General features: G+C 36.4%; 1 protein-coding gene across 4 annotated transcripts in view; it reads right to left on the bottom strand.

Moving 5' to 3' along the window:
- The window catches only part of CAPS2 (calcyphosine 2), a 37,819-nt gene that overhangs the window by 16,654 nt on the left and 1,720 nt on the right, over nt 1-19,445 (bottom strand). For all 4 annotated transcript variants that reach the window (XM_064509211.1, XM_064509208.1, XM_064509215.1 and 1 more), the window contains 10 exons: nt 17,257-17,303; nt 15,624-15,669; nt 15,383-15,502; nt 11,648-11,821; nt 9,132-9,254; nt 5,595-5,662; nt 3,207-3,326; nt 1,697-1,771; nt 722-817; nt 498-591 (listed from right to left, as the gene is read on the bottom strand). In XM_064509211.1, the coding sequence (XP_064365281.1) occupies nt 498-591; nt 722-817; nt 1,697-1,771; nt 3,207-3,326; nt 5,595-5,662; nt 9,132-9,254; nt 11,648-11,821; nt 15,383-15,502; nt 15,624-15,669; nt 17,257-17,303 (963 nt within the window). The remainder of the gene's footprint in view (nt 1-497; nt 592-721; nt 818-1,696; nt 1,772-3,206; nt 3,327-5,594; nt 5,663-9,131; nt 9,255-11,647; nt 11,822-15,382; nt 15,503-15,623; nt 15,670-17,256; nt 17,304-19,445) is intronic.

A 19,445-nucleotide genomic window follows, 5' to 3' on the forward strand; every position in this document is an offset into this window, starting at 1 on the left:
AAGTTTCTTTTCAAAGCTATTTCTAAACAGCTGGTGGTAAATATCCTCAAAGTTCAGGTTAAAACCAATTACACCACAAATTTTCTCAAGTTTAAAAAAATACTTGATCATTCCTTAGTGTCAAAAGTGTCAGCAAATCTTGCAAAGATTATTAATTTTTAACAAGTACTTTAGTCTATTTCATCTTCAAGACCCTCCTGCTTGAGTTGTTCATTTTGTCACTCTTTAACGTCTACGAATCCTTCACTGTCTGCAGCCTTATGCCCTCTAGTGGTAACAGCACAAACCATAGCTTACTCAGAAGACAAAAGTGGAATCTCTAAACATTCTGACAGCAAAATAATCCAGATTCCTGAAAATCTTAAACAGGAAAAGCCTACTGAAATTAACTGAAAATCTTCCCCTAAATGCCAGATCACAATGTGCAAGTCTAACATCTAGATATTATTTCTAAATCATCAACAAAATTGACACATGTTCAATAGAAGAATACTTACAATATAGAAGTCACTAAGATCATAAGCTTTTCCCTTCTTTTGTCCTTGCTCATGTTGATAAACTCCCTTCTGAATGAAAGGCAAGGCATTTGTTCTGTGAAATAATTCAAAACTGATCTTAAAACAACTGAATATAGTTAAGCCTCTTAGATCCATTGTAAAAGATAACACATCTAAGTAAGATAGCACAGTCCAAGTAACTTTTTTAAAGTGACTTATCCTACCTGTTTTTTCCAAATTGTCGAAATTCATACACGGTAATGGATCTGTCATATGCAAAAAAAAATCCAATCAACTCTCTACAAGCATCACGACCATTTCTAGAAGGAAAGTTGAAAACAACTTTTAGATTTTTGCATTTACACAAATCAAATTCAACTCAAATAGAAATAGCACTTCTATTTTGAAATACATATTTTATGTCCAGTGTTGCTTATTGTGTAATCCTTTTCTTTGAAAGAGATACCTGACTCTCTTCACTGAAATACTGCGTAGATTTGGACACGTCTTAATTCAATATTCTTTCTTTATAATATTAAGAAGACCTTTCAAAACTGCATCTCCAGTATACCAATGTAGTTTTCATTCATTAACTAAAGGATTACCTAAATCAGGACTCCTACATTCATTGTGGCATATGAAGCCACGTGGCTGAAACCTCAGCCGTGTCTAACAAGTAGGGTATACAGCTCAGTGCTTCAGAAAAGAGCCACTTACAGAGCTGAAGAATATGTTTGTATCACCCCCTACAAAATTCAGACCAGTTATACAAAGATACGCTAAATCTGCAAGTTTTAATATGTAAGGAGATACAAACAAGATACTAAGTCATGCTTTTCATCCACAGTGGTTGCCACATGCTAAGATAAGGCAAAAAAAAAAATTAATTAACTGAGGTGCAATGGTTAAGAGTGCTATTCTACACAATCCCTGTGTCCTGCACAGAGCTAAGATGTATATAATGGTTACATAACATTACTTAAGCATCTTAATGCTGTGCAATGGGACCGTAAAACCACTAACAGCCACATCAAAATTTGTACTTATACATGTGTGAACGTATACCCCCAGAGCACACACTGTTTTCCTAAACACAGGGCTCAGAAAGAAAGGTTCAGTGCAATTAATTATTTCGAGAGGTAAAGATCATCATTTATAAATTCACAGAACTGAAAAATCTTTACAAAATTTGTGATTACCTTGATACAATCCTACTATCAAAACGCAGCTTATTAGAAAGCATGTTTTCAGTTAATCCTGATTTGGTCTTTATTCTGTGAAAATAATTCAATATGTTAACACCTATATGCTCACAAAGCAATATTATGTGAAAATCAACTGTTTCAAAAGAGCAAAAAATGTGAAATATGGTATCCTTGGCAACCTGGCTGAAGAGATGATCCACTGTAGTTGAATTAGAAAGCAACTCAGAGTTGTAATGTGAAAGGCATTCTGCAATTATATCATACAACTGTTCACCACAGAAAAGCAGAGTACATCCACAGAAGGTATAGGTATGAATGAGATATTTTGTTTAGATATGCTGATGTCAAGAATTAAATGTCCACCATGCTCCTACCATACAATACATTTTCTTGCAAAATACCCATGTGGGGTCTTCTTTATCTACCTAGATACTTTATATCAACCATATCAGTATAGATCACTATTTCCAGAAATGGAGAAATGTCCATGTGATGGAGGTAAAAGACTGAGACTGGGGAGTTGCTCTTGAAATCACAGTTTTTGTTGCCTTTTTTTTTTTTTTGAGGAATACAAATAAAACAGAAACTTGCTGAGAAAGCCTTCAGAACATGGTATTAAAATAAGCAAAAGAGAGATGTTTGCCTGCACGTTGAGACAGATTTAAAAAAACCAGGAACTACACATCCATTTCATTACATAGATCGAAATGTTTTCTTGGTTTTTCTCAAGCCCTTGGAGTAACCATTTCAATGCTCACAGGTGAGGAATGACATTTAAATATCCATACAGTTACCTATTTCAGTGGAAATCAAAACATGAAAGAAAGTATGATTATGTTGTGAAGATCTACATCAGCATTTGCTGATACATATTTATGCAGTTTTTGCACCTCAGGATGGGAATCTTAAAAAACAACAAAAAACCCCACAAGATTGCAAGCATGCAGCCAACTCAAAGGCAGCTGGCAAAACCCTGTAATGGAGAACAGTATCAGTGTGAGCTTAAGATAGTACTCCCAGGTTCTACAAATACTCTGAATCAATCCTTATATACAGAGAACCCACAAAAATGGCTTCAACAGGCAATTACAAGCACACGGAGGCTACAAAAAAGGACTCGCATGAAGCTACTGGGTCCAAGTCGGGAACAAAACACCTAAAAAGGCATCAAGGATATTACGAAAAGATACCAAACCACTGATGGCTCTCCTGCGACAGCCCTGGGAAGAGCCAGGACAAGATGTCCATTTCTCTGAGTAGACAATTTGGGTCCCCCTGCCCGCCTCTGTGCTTGTGGAGATGAGCACTTGATGGTCTGACCACTCTCCTGTGAAAGGCCTGGAAGTAGCCAGGGCAGGGTGTTATTCAAGTTCCTTCACCTGCCATTGTCTCTCTGCACTCCTTTGTGCTTGTAGAGCCAAGCTTTTATCACATAACCTATCACAGAAGACTTGACAGAGCACAACAACGTATTTCTAAAGAATAACTACTAGAGAAAACTTACTTTGTTTCATGTAGTGTTCTCTTCCTAAAACGCAATGGTGCTGTCCCAAGTCCTGGAAGTCTATGAGATGCCTGATCAACATCAGCACGTGTGGATTGCTCTGGGTCACTTATAACAGCTCTAACCAAAAAGAGCAGGGGGAAGCCCTCTGCATATTAGTAAGTAATAGTAAGTATACATTTCAGATCTCACATATTCTTACAAAAAAAAAGCAAGAATAATGCAACAGTAAGAACACAGAGGGAGCCATTAACCACGCTTAATTTTGTGTATTTTTTACAAAGTCTGAAGCTATTCCTCAAAGTCAAATATAGGCAATAATAGCCCAGTAATGCACCACTTGTAGTAACTTAACATGTATAATTCAGAGGATTAGGAAGGTTTTTTGCTGTTTTTTTTCCTCTCATTCCCACTATTTCATTAATCTTCTCTATCAGCAGCTCCTTCCAAAAATCAGTCACTGCAGTTTCTAGTGCTGGCTAATGATATCATTCAACAAAACCATCCATACGCACTTCCTCTCCCAAGGAACTCACTACACAGTCTACAGGATCCCAAAGTCCCATCAAGCAGATAGGAGAGAAATTAACTGAAATCTGAACATCACGATATCCTCTTTATCAGTTTAATAATCAAACAAAAAAGGAGGCACTTTAAAAATATATTAGATTGCATCTATCCTTCTGTTATCAAAATGGTTCATAATCAAAAGGAAAAAAATAGTTATGTATGGCTAATAATTTAAGTTTATAAAACTGCTCTCTGATCTATGCAGATCCATCTTTACACACAGATTAGATACACTGATTTAACTGCAAATTTAGCTCCATTAAAACAAAAAAATCAAAAAATCTTTTGTGTTTCCTTTAATAGATTTTTCATGTGACAGTTTTGAACTAATCTTCCCCGATTACCATCCTGTTCTCTGATACCAATTCCCTTGGCAGTACTGGCACAGTTATATTTGGAACATAAACAGAGAGATATTTTAAATTAAAAGTTCACCCTGCTGCAGCTGCAGCACTACTGAACATTGTTTTGACAGTGTCAATAGAAGGGTTCAGAGCAGGAGAAGAAATACAAGAATATTAAAAAAAGAGAAGCAGCTGAAGGAGTTTAAGCATAGAATGAACATTAGTGATCCAAGATGCACAACACTGCATATTTAATCCTGCATCAGTAGGATTTAAACCACTTCAACACAACCAGCGTATTGTTAAAATAATCCCTGTACTCATCTCCTTTGCCTATTTATTTGTAAAGATATGACAAGGGACAAGCATTATTTTTGAAAACTGGGTTTTCTGCGTTGAACACTGTATCTAGATTTCATATTCTTAATCCTGTTACAACGACATTTGGAACGTAAACATGATGTTTGATGAACATCTTGGCTCCTTCATGCAACTTTGCTGACCATGTTCTCGGTATCTCAGCCTTTAAATAGCATAAAAGCATTAGCAGACTTTTATACAATACAGGTTGCTAAACTGCAGTTGGAACTGAAACAAAAAATAAAATGGTTAAGTGTAACAACATTTCAACCTCAAAAAACTCAAGATTTGATAGGCTACAGTAATAATATAAACAACGACAGAGGCAGTAACTAAGCACAGATGCACCATACTGTAGGAATACCCACAGCTAGTTTTAAACAAGCAAGGTAATGAGAAACAATACTGAACTAGCCTGCACCTAACTATATTGCCATGACCAGACAGCTTTAGTAAGTCCCAGAACTATTAAAGCATGCTTAAAAATAAGAAAAAGTTTTTGGGAAAAAATAATAAGGAAAGATAGTTTTACTATACTCATCTTTACCTATACATTACTTTTTTTTCTTAATATAGCATGGTACCTTACAACACAAAAGCAACACTCTATAGGAGCTAAAGAGACAGCAATGAAGTTAGGAGAGCTTTCCTGTGCAACCTTTATCAACTTGATTTATCTGTGCCTTTTTTTCCCCTATCTGCTTAGCACTTGTATAATATTGTTCTACTTCAAAGGCATGGTATGTTAGTATTAATAAAAGAATATTAATAAAGCTGAGATTCTTAGAAGAGAAAATAATACTAAAGAAGTGTAATTTATAACAACAGGCATCCACGTATTCTGCAGAGATACAAGCAGGTTATTTTCAAAAGTAATGTTATCGTAAAACTCTTAAATTAGGTTCTAGTATAAAATTAATAATTCTCAGAGAAAACTGAAATTATGCATAGCACTTAAACTAGAGGTTTATTTTTTAAAAAATACAAACAGCAACCCTACATAAGACTCACAATGACATGGTCAAAACACCTCCTTTGCAATAAAAGCCAAACATTCATAAATCCAAATTCTTCTTCATGGAAAACTGAAATTTTATTCAATAAATTCTCTTACCTAGATAATTGATCCACCATCACCTGTTCTACTACAGTTTGTTTTCTCCTCTCTGCAGCTACATCCTCCTACAAGGAAAAACTGTCTGAGAGCAAATGAAATAAAACACCAGACACTTGAACAACTTACTAATGTCTCAACTAATTTGGGATTTTCAAGGGTTTTTCTATCTTTTTTGAATAGAAGGAGTCCTATTCACATGAAGAATAGCCAAATGATATTCTCTGCTACACACTCAAATTGTCTATGAATTGTAGTTGTCAATAAGCATGAGAATTCTAATATGTCTACTGACAGACAGCTTTCCTTATCTCTGCATTATTTCCAATAAATTTATTCTGTAAGTACAAGTAAGTTTATTCTGTAAGTTCCTCAGAGCCTGAGGTAACTTGCACTATTCGAGGTAACATGGGTCAAACAGATTCCAATCCAGAGAATGAAAGAAAATTACCTCCAGCAATATTCAGTCAAAAAAAATTGATTAGTAAAGTTTGAGTTAATTAAAATTTGAATTAGTATGTAGTTTCAACTCAGAAGTTTTATTTATGCCAGAATAATCTTCTGCTGAGACAGACCAACATGAAAGATTTTATAAAGGAGAGAGAGTCCTGAAGGGGAAGGGAATTTAAGAGGAGCTTCTTACTACTTTTACCGGACAGTCACTCACTGTAGGGCGGTCAGTAGACCATCATCATTTGTTTCATTAACAGAGCAACAAAGGCACAAGAAAATGCCCCAGGTTAGCATGCAGGCCATTGGCAACAACTAGGCCACACCACATCTCTTTGTTTCATCTTCCAGAATTCTGAACTCTTCCACTGCAACTTAGATCTGCCCTTTTATTCAAGTTATTTTTATGTATGAGAAAACAAAGGTTATCATCTCTGAGGGGTTTTATGCAACCTTCTAACCCAACCTATACCTTTGACAACTGTTTAGGTATTCTGAAACCAAAGAATTAAGATATTTTTATGATTAGTGATTTATTCCATGCAGATTCTTGTGTTCAAACCAAACTCTGAATAGATCAAGCCCCCCTACGACTGAAGAAGAACTGAAAGTTGGTTCTCAGACACCAGGTAACTTTAAGGGATAATCACTAGTTCCATAGGTTTATTTATTCACAAATCTTCAGGGAAATATTTATTAGCACTAGCCAAAATAAATAATGCAACACTAAACCAACCTGTTTATTCTGAACTGATTTCATGCCATCAAATATTTCTGAATTATAGGAGATGCTGGGTTTTTGATTTGAGTTTGTATTTCATTTTTGTATCTATCACAGCTACTGGTGCTTTATTCTATGTTACTGAATTTTTGCCCACTGTCACAATACATGCATTAAAAAGAATTATGTAAAGGAGAAGACAGTGGTAATACAGAGCAGTGGTTCTTAAAACACAGACCATGGTTTGTTTGGTTCCATGAACCACAGCCAAAACAGCTAGCATGCTGAAAAGAACCTGATTTTTAAAAAGAAAGTTTACACTTTGATTTTCAATTGAATACTAGAAGGTCACTAAATGTACTTTTCTGTGGAACATCTTCCATTCAACTTTTACACAAAAGCTATCATGAATTTACAAAACTACTGAGACAAATACTGAATTTACAGTGCTTATCACTAGTTAAAAATAACAAATTCTTTTGTCCACAAAACACATAATTATTCAGAGAAAACAGAGCTTCTTCTACAAAAACTAGTTACATTATATGTAGCCCCCACAGGAAATCACACATTTACTACAACCTCTCTTTAATAAATGAATTATCATCCTAATCTACAGAAAATTTAACAGAAATTCTGCTTTAACTGAATTGTAGTGATGATTACAGTAAAAGGAAACTTTAACACTGTATATTCTCAACCAAATTTTTAAGACACCTTAAAATTAAATGCCTACAATTGATGCAGCATCTATCCAATTGAATGAATATGTATGCAATTGATTTTTTCCATTATTCCTACAACTATCAAAAGTTTGGACCTGAGTGAACCTGAGATGCTCCTAGAAAGAGAAAGACAGTCTGTGCACCCATGACTGCTAATCAATAATAGAATTGCTTTTAACAGTCCCTGTGATACCCTTCTCAGCTGCCTATTAACTTCTTTAAAGTATGCGAGCTGCAGTATAGCTGTCATTCTGTGGTCCTGCATTGCTCCATTTCTCAGCCTTTTCAGCTTACTTGAGTCATCATTAAGCAGTTACACTAAGGATACTTAGAACTTCTTTGTCATTACTCTCTCTCCATAGTACAGATGTTTCAACATGTAAAATAATGCATAAAACATGTAAAATAAAGAACAGATAAAACGTTTCTCATAAGAGTACTTTCCAAAATGGTTTTTTAATAGAAACCAACAGTGACGTCAACAGTGCAACATCCACGTTTGCTTTAGTAAGACTAGAAATCCAATAAATGCTTGCAATGATGTAAACTTCAGTGCATATAGATGGGAAAACAGAATAAATGAAAAACATTATTTACCTTTACAGTCTCATAAGATTTCTTGGGGTTTAACATTCCATGAGAATGCTAGAATGCTAACTCTGTTCAACATGTACCTTAACATACCTGCACTATCAAATCTCAAGCTCTTCTCCATTGTAAATAACGCTAAATTCAAGGCTTAACCTTAACTTGGCAACACTGCTGAAGAGGGACCAGAAGGGGGTTGAGGCCAAAGCGCACAACCCAAAAGGAGAGGCTAAGGGAGCTAGGTTTGTTTATTCTGCAGAAGAGGAAGCTATGGGGCACTGTAAAAGCAGCCTACAACCAAGGTGCAGTTACAAAGATGACAGAGCCGAACTTTTTTTTTTTTTTTCCCCCCTCACAGTGGCCGACCGTGTAACAGGAGGCCAAAGTCACAAATGGAGCCTTGGGAGACTCAAAATGGATACTAGGAAGAACTGCTTCACAAGGAGAGTAGTGTAGCACAGGAATATGATGCCTAGAGATGCTGCAGAAGCTCCATCCTTGGAGGTTTTGAAGACTCAGGCAAAGCCATGGATAACCTGATCTAATAGTAAAAATAGAGTTCATACTGCTTACAAAGACAGTTCTCATCACATACTCCATCTGAGGAGTTAACAAGGGAAACCAGCCTGTTTGCTCTAGACACAAGGCAGAGCGGGAGAAGATACGTACATACTGTGCATGATGGAATACAGGCTCAAAGACAAGTTAAAACCAGAGCAAACACAACAGTATAGTCAGATTCACATAGATCACCCAGTTAATCCTCTTATTTCTATGTATTTATTTCTATTTATAAATTGTATTTTCATTTATATACATACTACACAAAAGCCAAGTATTACAGATAAGATTAAAAAAATGCTCAATGAAATGATCAGTTCCATTCCTATTGAAACAAACATTTAAATCCCCATGATTTCAATGGGTGCAATTACATACTAGGACCAAATTGTCAAAGGCCCAACTTCTGTTGAACACCTAGGAAGTCATTCTGTAAAACCACACAGTAAACAGTCTAATTTCAGCCAAAAAAAAAAAAACAAAAAAACTTACGGCTTCTGATTTCCTTATGCTGTGTTGCATATTGTAGGGCTTGCTTGTATAGCATTGCTGAAGGAGAGCTTTCTCATCAAGACCTGTAAGATCATCATTCTGCCTGTCTTCAAGGTGTGTACCCTACACAAAAATACAATACATTCTTTTCATAACAACAAAGTTAAATAGTTGAGGTTTGGGGTTTTTTTTTTACAATTATTTATTAAAAATTCCTTATTTCTTTTTTTTTCCCCAGTCTATATTTCTGCTACTTCGTGCTAATTTCTGTAAAGAAATTTTTTTAACCTGGCTCTCTAAGAAACAGAACTTACAGAATCTTGCTCTGTGTTCCATCCATATAGCTTTTGAATCTACCAGCTTTCAATCATATTGAAACAGAAAAGTCTCAAAAATATTGTGTTCCTACAAGCTTTTTGAAAACACAGCAGCAGAGAAGACAGACTGTTAGTACCTCTCTGAAGAAGAATTCATCCCTTTCCTGTTCTGCTCAGCAACAGTCAACAAAAAACAACAGATTTGCCATCATGCACATAGCTCAAAGTCCACCTCAGCTGAAGTGCTGCTTCCTGCCCAGCAAAGAAGTTAAATAGAGTGTGGATAGGGAGGAGGCAAGGCATGGAACTGGGTCCGAGACTTGTAAATCACTCTGGAGGTATTATGGGAATATCTCCCATATGGGGGATAAGAAGAAAACTGACAAAGGAGATTATGTTTACACAAGTTAGAGAGGAGGCAACAAAGGAGATAAATCAAAAGGACAGGTTGTTAGTCATGCTGCTCTAGGAACAACTTCTTTTCAAAGAAGAAAAATTATTACAAGTTCCACAAATCAGATAAATTAATAAATATCTTGAAATCTAAAGAGGCTTTGCTTTATTTATTTAATTAGGTAGCGATAACATCTAACAAAGAAAATTGTTCTGCTAGACATTGTATTAAAATCTTTCATAAGAACCGACATACTCAGCTTCTAGCGGTGATTAGCAAGCATCTCTCTGAAACCCAAAAAGCACCAGACCCTTTCTGAACCATCCCCGTCTTTTCTCTCTCAGCATCTGCTTGCCACCTATTTCTTCAGTTTCAGTTTCACATTAGCCTGTGCTGCTCCTGTAAATACCCTTTTGAAAGGCTTGCAGTATAGCATATAAAGATGACAGAAGACATGATGATGTCAGACTGGCGTGTAAGAGTTGGGGCGGGGGGGGAGCCAGGGGAAGTAATACTGCAACAAAACACCAGAATTGACAAAGTAAACTTACCAAAACAAGAGAATAGTTTTCTTCCCTCAACTCTTTTACTTACAGATTCTCTGAGTCTTATATGAATACTAGAAATGTGACTGTAAGAGAATATCCCTTTAAAACTATCAGCAATATACGCAAGATCAATTAGTCCAAGCAACCACAATCCTTATCTTCTGTGAAACCTTCCCTCTTCATTCTGCTTAACATTAAGCAAGTAAAATCAGCAATCTCACTGGCATTACTGACATGCAACAAATATGCAACCTTTTCTCCGAAAAACAATAACCACAATATGTTCCCTCAACATCTGCATACTTCATCTTTCATTAACACTCATCATCCCCATTCATCATCTCCCCTCACCACAGTCTAGCATTTGACCAGTCCTCACAGATGTTCTTCAAGATGTTCCTTGTCAGACATCTTTTTTCAGGCATCTACACACCTACAGCGATGCAACTCTGCATGGCCACCCTTTTCTGCTCTCTTCCAAATCAAAAGGAAAGCTTTTTCTCCCCGCTTTGTTTTCCCATTTTTCTCCATTGCTCTTCCCTTGTTTGCACCTTAGTTTTAATTAAAAACCACAAAGAAACCTGGCAGAACTAATATAGTTTGCAGTCCAACTTTACAGTCCAGCTGTACTGGGCCTCATACACGCTCAAAGCAAAAAGGACAGGTACTATCTTCCATTATTTTAACCCCGTATTCCTTTCTCTCCTTCTCTTTTCTTTCACTTTCAGTTTTTATATAGTTTTCTACAGTATAGATCACATCCTTCCCCCTTTCTTTACTAAGTTCTATGTACGATCATAATTGAACATAATAATAATTAAAATACTTCTATACTTAAAGAAAAAGATTTTAATGCATTTATATATTCTGAAATAAGATTTTTACCATTATCTTTCCACTGCCTCTCATCCTCTCATGGTTCAAATTCTTCCTTATCATTCATACTAATCCTGATGCTCAAGCTCAAAAATGCACTATGAGGGCAAATATTACATTCCTTACCAGAGAGTATAAGCCAGTAACATAGTTGTGATTATCAATGTTCACAAAACAAGAAACTCCAGCACACTTGCTGTGGTTTATACCCTACTCAACATTAGCTGCTGAAACCACAAATGGAAATACCTATGCAATAGAAGCATGGAAGAAATTACAAAGAACATTATTTACACACGCATGCGAACCTCTCCACACACTGTAATGAAATACCAGCGTACATTTGCTATTTAAAAATGTAATTACTTCTTTGTTAGTTACCTTTTTTGAAGCTTCTGGACACTGGATCTGGTGTTTATTCTCTTCTGCAGTTCTCTGAGAGTACTGCTTATATCCTTCCTTCATCTCTGCTTCATACTGCTGATACTTTACTTTATATTTGTCTGTTGGGGAGGGCAGATTTTCTGGTATTGTCTTTGGCTCCAAAGGAGAACGCTAAAGCAAAAATATAATCCATATAAAAGCCTGTGGTTGAGATATTAAATGAGAACAGTAGAATTGTAATGGCCATCCAGTCTAACTTTTAAAAACTTACTTGGCACTATGCTTCACATTAAGAAAGAATGCAAACATGACCGCATATTTAGGTTTGATTTTCATGGGCTCTTCATATTCTGCCATTTTTTAATCTAAAAAAATACGTAGCTAGTGAAATAGTTTAAAGAGAGAAGCTGAGACTCAGTGGCACTGTCCTGTAAGACCCTGTTCCAAGGACTGTAAAAGCCTAGAATTCTGACATTTGATTTAAATGGCTGAAAACAGGCTGATAAATTTTTTGAATCATAATTTCTAATGACAAGTGGCAGAAGTCTTAGGACTTCCTTCCCTAGCGCAACATCAGCTGAAAAGGCTGTGAAGCCAACTACATAACTTCCTAACTTTGCCTTCTTCATTTCAGTGCTCTACACAAGGGAGACCAGATCAACACAAACAGCAGGAATGAGAGAAGCCCAACACTTCATCCTTCTTTCTCTCCTTGAATAACTAACACCCTCAATGTTTAAGAGAGATCTTGAAGAGGCTTGCAAAAAATAAGATAGCACCTAGCATATCTGCTTGGCACATCTGATCTTGCAACAGGAGGGCACAATCCTGTTCCGGAAAATCATTTTTCAAAAAACCAAAATATTGACATTCCTGAAAGGGCAGCGTTCTCCTTCAAGAGCGGAATCACATCCCTCTCACTGGTTAACTTCCTGAATGTTGCAACCATGTTTAAATTATTCTTCTGAAAGTGACCTATTTTGGGAAGATTTACTTACACAGTCTGTTATTGAGGAAGCTGGAATATATCTTGCTAAAGGAATGCTCAGTCAGGACCAAAGAAGCAAGCAACGCAGAAATAAAGGCTGCTCAGAGGAATACATTGAAGTATTTCAGGACTGCTTGATAATCTTCTCAAATTAAAAAAAGGAAAGAAAAACAAAAAAGAACAAAAAAAGAGACCAAAGAAAGGAAAAAAGAGAGAGAGAGAGATGGCAAAGGGGACAGAAGATGCATTCCCACACATTCAGCACTACGGTATCTTAGACATAATGAAGGCAGGAAGGAAGGACACAGAAGACAAAAGAAAGCAATGAAGAAAGAGAGAAAGACCTTAGGAAATGGTCAAAGCCATATTAACCTTTTGTTAGCATTCCTGGAGCTAGACAGATTTATATGTATGAACTTTGCATTTTAAAAATATGGTAAAGCAAGAGGTGAAATTTTAGGCACCCATAGCTAAAAGGAGTGTAGCAACTCAAGCATGTCTGTACTGCATGCTTATGATGCAGCAGAGAGAAACATAACCTATCTGTCGCTAAATGCTTACACTTCTACTTTAAGAGGCGCATAAATATCTACATCAGGTACATGGATACTCTGAGAAGTAACACACTCTTAGTCCAGTAATCTCAGAATCAGTCCGTTCGCAAAATGCATACATACAGTCCAAATTAAAGTCTAATTAAAGTCTAAAGTCTTAATTAACATGAGTTGCTATGTTTTCATCATCTATAAATTCTCTGAAACAGAAGCATTAAACTTTGAGTAGCATGCAGAAGTTTAAACAGTTTGAAAGACAAGGTGGGTAGCTGTTGCAAAGGAATGCTACTTATGGTCAAAACACCTTTTCAGACAACTACTTCCATTTGTTCTTGTGATAGACAGCTTTTCTGCTTTTCTGCTTTTATTCACAATTCTCCTAGATTCCTTCAATAACACTGTGTGAAGCAGAGCCCCTTGAAGGGAAAAGAAGAGACTGTGCCTTCTCTGGAGGAGCTACCAAGTCTGATCAGAAGAAATACTCTTCTATAGAGTAGAAGGTGTGGAAGACAGGGAGCCACAGCCTGGAGCAGTGAGCCTGCAGCCCCAAAACTGTAGCAGATGCAGAGAAACGGCAAGGAGCCAGCAGCCTGGCTCAGCAGGGGTAGGCAAAACTCTCCTAGAGCAGGCTGCAACTCAGGCATCAACTTAACAGCAATCCTGTGTAGATGCAAGAGACACAACGGGCAGCAGCAAAGCTGCACATATATATAATGCACACATATATGTAATACAAATAATATTTGTAACATTTTGCCATGACTATGTATTGTGCATGATTATAAAAGAAAATAATCATGTAGATGGTATTATTCCTGAATTAATTGAAAGCTTTTGATATCTAATTGCTTGAAGATATAGGGATATCAGAAGACTACTGTTTGCAGCACTTCAGCCTTTTCCCTCCAATTACCACATTTGAAACACTTTCAAAATACTAACTGATGTACAATGACAGCAGATTAAAAATAGTCTCTCAAATAAGCTCTTTCCTGTCACACAAAAGAAGTTAAAACATATTACATTTTCAGACTATACACTATAGTACTCTACCATTCAGTTGCTAATGTTATTTTGTCAGTATGTATTTTTTCAGCTATTTTACCTCTATTTTCTTCTGACAAGACTTTCTAGACATCTGTTTAAACTAAAGGAAAAGAGAAATCAAATAGTAATTACCAAAACCTCTCTTGTATGAATGATCAAATAGAAAATTGCCACATTCATTTTTTTTCAAATTTAATTCAGGTGTAAGAGTCCAAAGGAAAGCCTTCCTTGCGTTCAAGGAACAACTTTGTAAAGAGGTAATTAAATTACAGAATCACAGAATAGTTGGGGTTGTCAGGGACCTCTGAAGATCACCCGGTCCAACCTCCCTGCTCAAGCAGGGTCAGCTAGACCAGGCTACCGAGGACTGTGTCCAGTCAGGTTTATAGTATTTCCAAGGATGAAGATTCCACGATCTCTCTGGAGTAACCTTTATTATGCGTATTACATATTATACTATATGTCAATTTATTATACCAGGTATTGATCCTGAAGTGTGTCGTAACTTTATAAAACTGCTTGTTAACAGCTGGACCACTGATTTTCCTTGTAAAGCACCTAAGATTAGTGGCAGGGTAAGTTTCTCGATCATATAAATAAAATAGTAACACTGACCAGGAAATTTTAACAATAAAAGCACTCTGACAAACTGAATATAATTCCAAAGTTGACATTGCAACTCTGTTTTAAAGACATCACAATTCTGTCTTTAAAGACAAAAGATTATGAAAAACTCTATGAAATGGCTGCACTTAACTCCATATATGCTTAATGATCACTAATTATCTTATCTTTACTATTTTTATAGGTTCCACTTTGTTTAAAAAGATAAACCAGTTACATGCTACCTCAAAGGTATTAAACTTTCCAATTGTTTTAGCAAATTCTTAATAAAGCTAGCTGCTAACATACGTCTTAAAAATTAGGAAAAGGGTAAATGAATCATGAAAATGGTATTTTTGAAATATTCTAGATGCTTCTCAGTAAAAAGTACTTCACCAAAAATAATTTGGACCAATAGCACTCAGAGATATGAGTTTAATCAAATGAAAAGGAGAGAAGTTGTACAATAAAGTGAAGTATTTTTGCCTACATTATCCCTAAAGGGGCACACTTTACAGAGATGTATAAAGACAAACTGACTTGTTGAGCCTGTTGATGCTGCGTGTATGGTGTTTGTAACAATGTTCTCCAACTTGAAGATGAATCTAGAGGGCAAGTACGAGGATAACTTCTGCTGTATGGTATGCAAGAGTTCCCATCCTAAAACAAAAAGGACAAGCAATAGTAATTGTTACAGAGTGAAAGCAAAACTATATTTTATAAATTCCTGCAACACATGAATTCTAATAACTACTCAAGACAAAAATTAATTTATAATTACCTCTTCATCAGAATCTCCCAGCTTCCCTAGATCTAGGCATGGCACCCTGCAGGAGGTTAAAATGATTTTAATAGAAAAAGAACAGAACATACTGCTATTACAGCAAAAGCAAGCCATCTATTAACTATTATTATTAGCTCCTTCACAAGAATTTTTCTACTATAAATAGTTTCACTACAATCGGAGAGAGCCTACTTGGAAAAATCCCAATTAACCCCTCTAGCCATTTCAGGAACTGGCCACAAAACTCTCCTTCATCCCCAGTTGTGGAATACACTAGCAGCTGCAAAGGGCTCGTTGAAGGCCTAACTTCACTCCCAGGCCCTGACAGCCCTAGCACGGCCATGCTGGCTGTTCTTCACTCTCCACCAGAGCTGCTGCAGCAAGGGCAGAAGTCGAGGATCCCTTATTCCCTTCTTCCACAATGGATCTGTGGCAACTTCTCTTTATAATCAGTCACGAGACAAACAGGAAGATACAGCTCTTTGGGATGCAAACCTTCAAAACTGTTGGAAGAGATTAATACACTGCAAGCCAACTATACTTCAGTGTTTCATTCTACTTAAAGAAATTAAAATGTCTCCAATTCATCAACACATTTCTGAACTTTGTTTGTACTTTTTGTTGACTGCAACCTCCCAAAGGATGACAGTTTAAAAGGGTTCAGCCCAGCCCCCACTGATTTTCAGGGAGAGATGGCTGGCATCCCAAGAGGCAAGTTACTCTATTAGCACTGCATCAGGAAAAAAAAAAAAATGAAGAGTGTAGGAAATGTAACCAAGTATTTATTACAAACACATTAGACAACTGCAAGTCACACTAAAACTTGCAAAACGTACCTTAAAATAGTCTCATCAAGACAGGAAATTTCAACCTCAAGCATGATAAAACTTCTCCCAAACACTCAGATATACTCTGGAGCAGTACTAAATTACATATTTTTCCTATTTTACTACCAATATTTCCAAACAATCCTATTTTAACAAGGTTACTTTGGGGAATTCTCTTTTTCATTAGAGAATGACTGACAACACATAGAAATTGTTCTGCTCAGGTATGAAAAATCCTACATCATGGTCATGTATACTTGCAAAATAATACAGCAAGATACACAGGCTGTAAGAAATTTAAGTAAACAAAAAAATCTAAAGTATCAAATATGGTGCTTGGACTACCTGATGTTCCTTATCTGCAGACAAAATTATAAGGTTTTAAATGCTATAAGCACTGCACAAAATTTCCCGCCACTTGTAAAAGCCCTTCACAACAGTTTCTCTGTAATTTTTACTCTAATACCTGCAAAGACAACCAACAATTAAAATAAAAAATGCTTTTCTCTTTTTGCAGACTATTAAAAATATTCAAGAAAGGCTAGGTATAAATAAAAGCTGCAAGTATAACTCTCCCTGAGTACTACTCTGCAGTTAAGCTCAACCAAAAACAAATAAAGTTAATTCCAATTTAACTAACGCTGCAGAAAGTCTACTTTAAGTGTGTATCATAGAAAACAAACCTTTGATGATAAATTTCACAGAGCACTCATACACATATCAATCCGATCAATATCGACAGGAATGCATTTTGTTAACAATGCACAGTTAAACAGATTGACAAAAAATAGGAGCAGACTTACTCCGGTGGACGAGGACCATGAGTAGCCAGTGTATCTGGTCTCCACCCCTAAAAGAACAACACATTATTACATACCTACAAGGATCACGTCTAAAACATACAGCTTTCCTTGTAGCCTCCTCTAGAAGATTTAGAATGGATGCCTCAAAATATGTGAGAAATATTTGACTGTGATACTGTTAATAAGAGGACAAAACAAAAAAACTTCTCATTGAAAGTTGACTCTTACAGATCATAAGTGAGACTAACAGACTCATTATTCATCAGGAGAGAAAGATTTTTAGTCATTAAGGGTCCGGAATAATGTCCATGCCAGCTATTAATAAGACATTAAAAAAATACTCCATGCTCCTGGAACTTTGATTGTACAATCACTGCTCACAAGGTCTTAGGTCATATGCTCTTTGTTGGCTGGGGAGTCTCTGAACCAACCCCTCATCCAAGCCATAAACCAAAAACCCAATACAGCCAGTCAGCTGGCTTACATGGAGCTAGCTCAGAGCAGCATAGTTATTTTCTGTACTGTACAATCCTAGCTTTAATATAGTACCACATGATGACGACTACACAGTTTCTAGTTTATTCTGCATGGCACTATGCCACACACACTTTGCCATTGTAGCAAAGCCGTAACACACCAAAAAAAGAAAGAAAAAAAAGAATATCAAAAGCCAAAGCTCCATCTATCCCACTAACACATATCTGAAGACAGCCAACAGAAAATCCTTAGGGAGGACTGTGCGACTGGGGCAAGTATATAGTAACAACTCCCCCAACCAGCCTCCCAGTGTGAAAAAACTTGTGGTTCAGGGATGTTCTGAGCCGGGGCCAGCACCTCAGTTATTAACAGTCTTCAGCTCAGCTCAGAGATCTCTGCATCACAGTCTGAACTGAGCAGACATCCTACTTCCAGCTGTGGCCCAGTATCTTTCATGATTTGAGAACGGTAGCCTACCCATGCGGGAAAAGGAAACGGGGAAAAGGAAACGGGGAAAAGGAAACGGGGAAAAGGAAACGGGGAAAAGGAAAAGTTCACAGCTGAGCAACACTACCCTCTAGTGCCTTTGAAAAAGGCTTTTCAGTTTCCTCCAGGAAGGTCACGCATATAAAACACCACCACCTCGTGGTTAAATATGTAAAAAGCTGTTTCAAGATCTAACACAATTTAGTCTTACTCTTTAGGACATGCTTACAGATGAATACACAGGGCACTGAGTCACATATATTTTTGCAGTGCTTTAAATCACAAATATATATTTTTATGTATCGTTTCAACAGCCTTAAAATAAACAGCACAGCATATTCTAGACTTTAAAGTCTTAAAATAATTCCTTTTCCAGATGGCATCTAACCATGAGGAAAACAATCACATCCACAAAATCACCTTGAAGACAGTCCAAATATACTACTTGAAGAACATAATTTTAACTTAATTTTAATCTATGATTTAACAAGCCACCAAGAAGCAGAAGTACCAGGAAGTTCACATTTGGAAACTGATGGGCATGAGGAAGAGAAGGAAAAAGGGGCAAGAGTTTAGAGAAAAATATGCACATTTCCTTTACAACCTACAGTAAATGCCCCAAATGCTGTTGTTGTATACCAAATCTTTCATTCTCAAAAAAACTGGTTAAGGGATACCATTATAAAATTTCTTAATATGCATTACAAACAGTGTCTTTACATTCCAAATCAAACAAACAAAAAAGAAAAACAGCAGTTTGGCAGTCAAACTCCAGGAATTCCTAATATGGTCATCCACCCACAATATGGAAGTTAAATGGGTGTTTGGGGGCTGATGGAAGATTACAGATTAACTTTTAATTCATGGGCATAAAGTACACATTATCTCTGTGAAAAATCAATTGTTATTAAAAATATTAGTAATTACATTGGTTATAATGAAAGCAATGACTCTTGTAATCTGATATTATATTTATACTAATCAAGCATGTAATTTACTGGTTTTCAAGTTAGCCTGAAAGTCTCTGCTACGGTTATCTTGTGAGGGTTGCACACCTACCTTATCTCCTCATTAGGATGCCTGCAAAAACCAAAATTCCCTTCATAACGAATGCTGAATATTGAGATTTATTTTACACAATGTCAGTCTGTAATTAGGCCTTCTGAAATTATGTTTTGGGGGTTGCTTTACTTTATTGCTCTCTTGCAAAACAAAAAAACCATGAA

This window comes from Dromaius novaehollandiae, chromosome 1 (assembly GCF_036370855.1).
Source record: "Dromaius novaehollandiae isolate bDroNov1 chromosome 1, bDroNov1.hap1, whole genome shotgun sequence".
NCBI classification, from domain to species: domain Eukaryota; kingdom Metazoa; phylum Chordata; class Aves; order Casuariiformes; family Dromaiidae; genus Dromaius; species Dromaius novaehollandiae.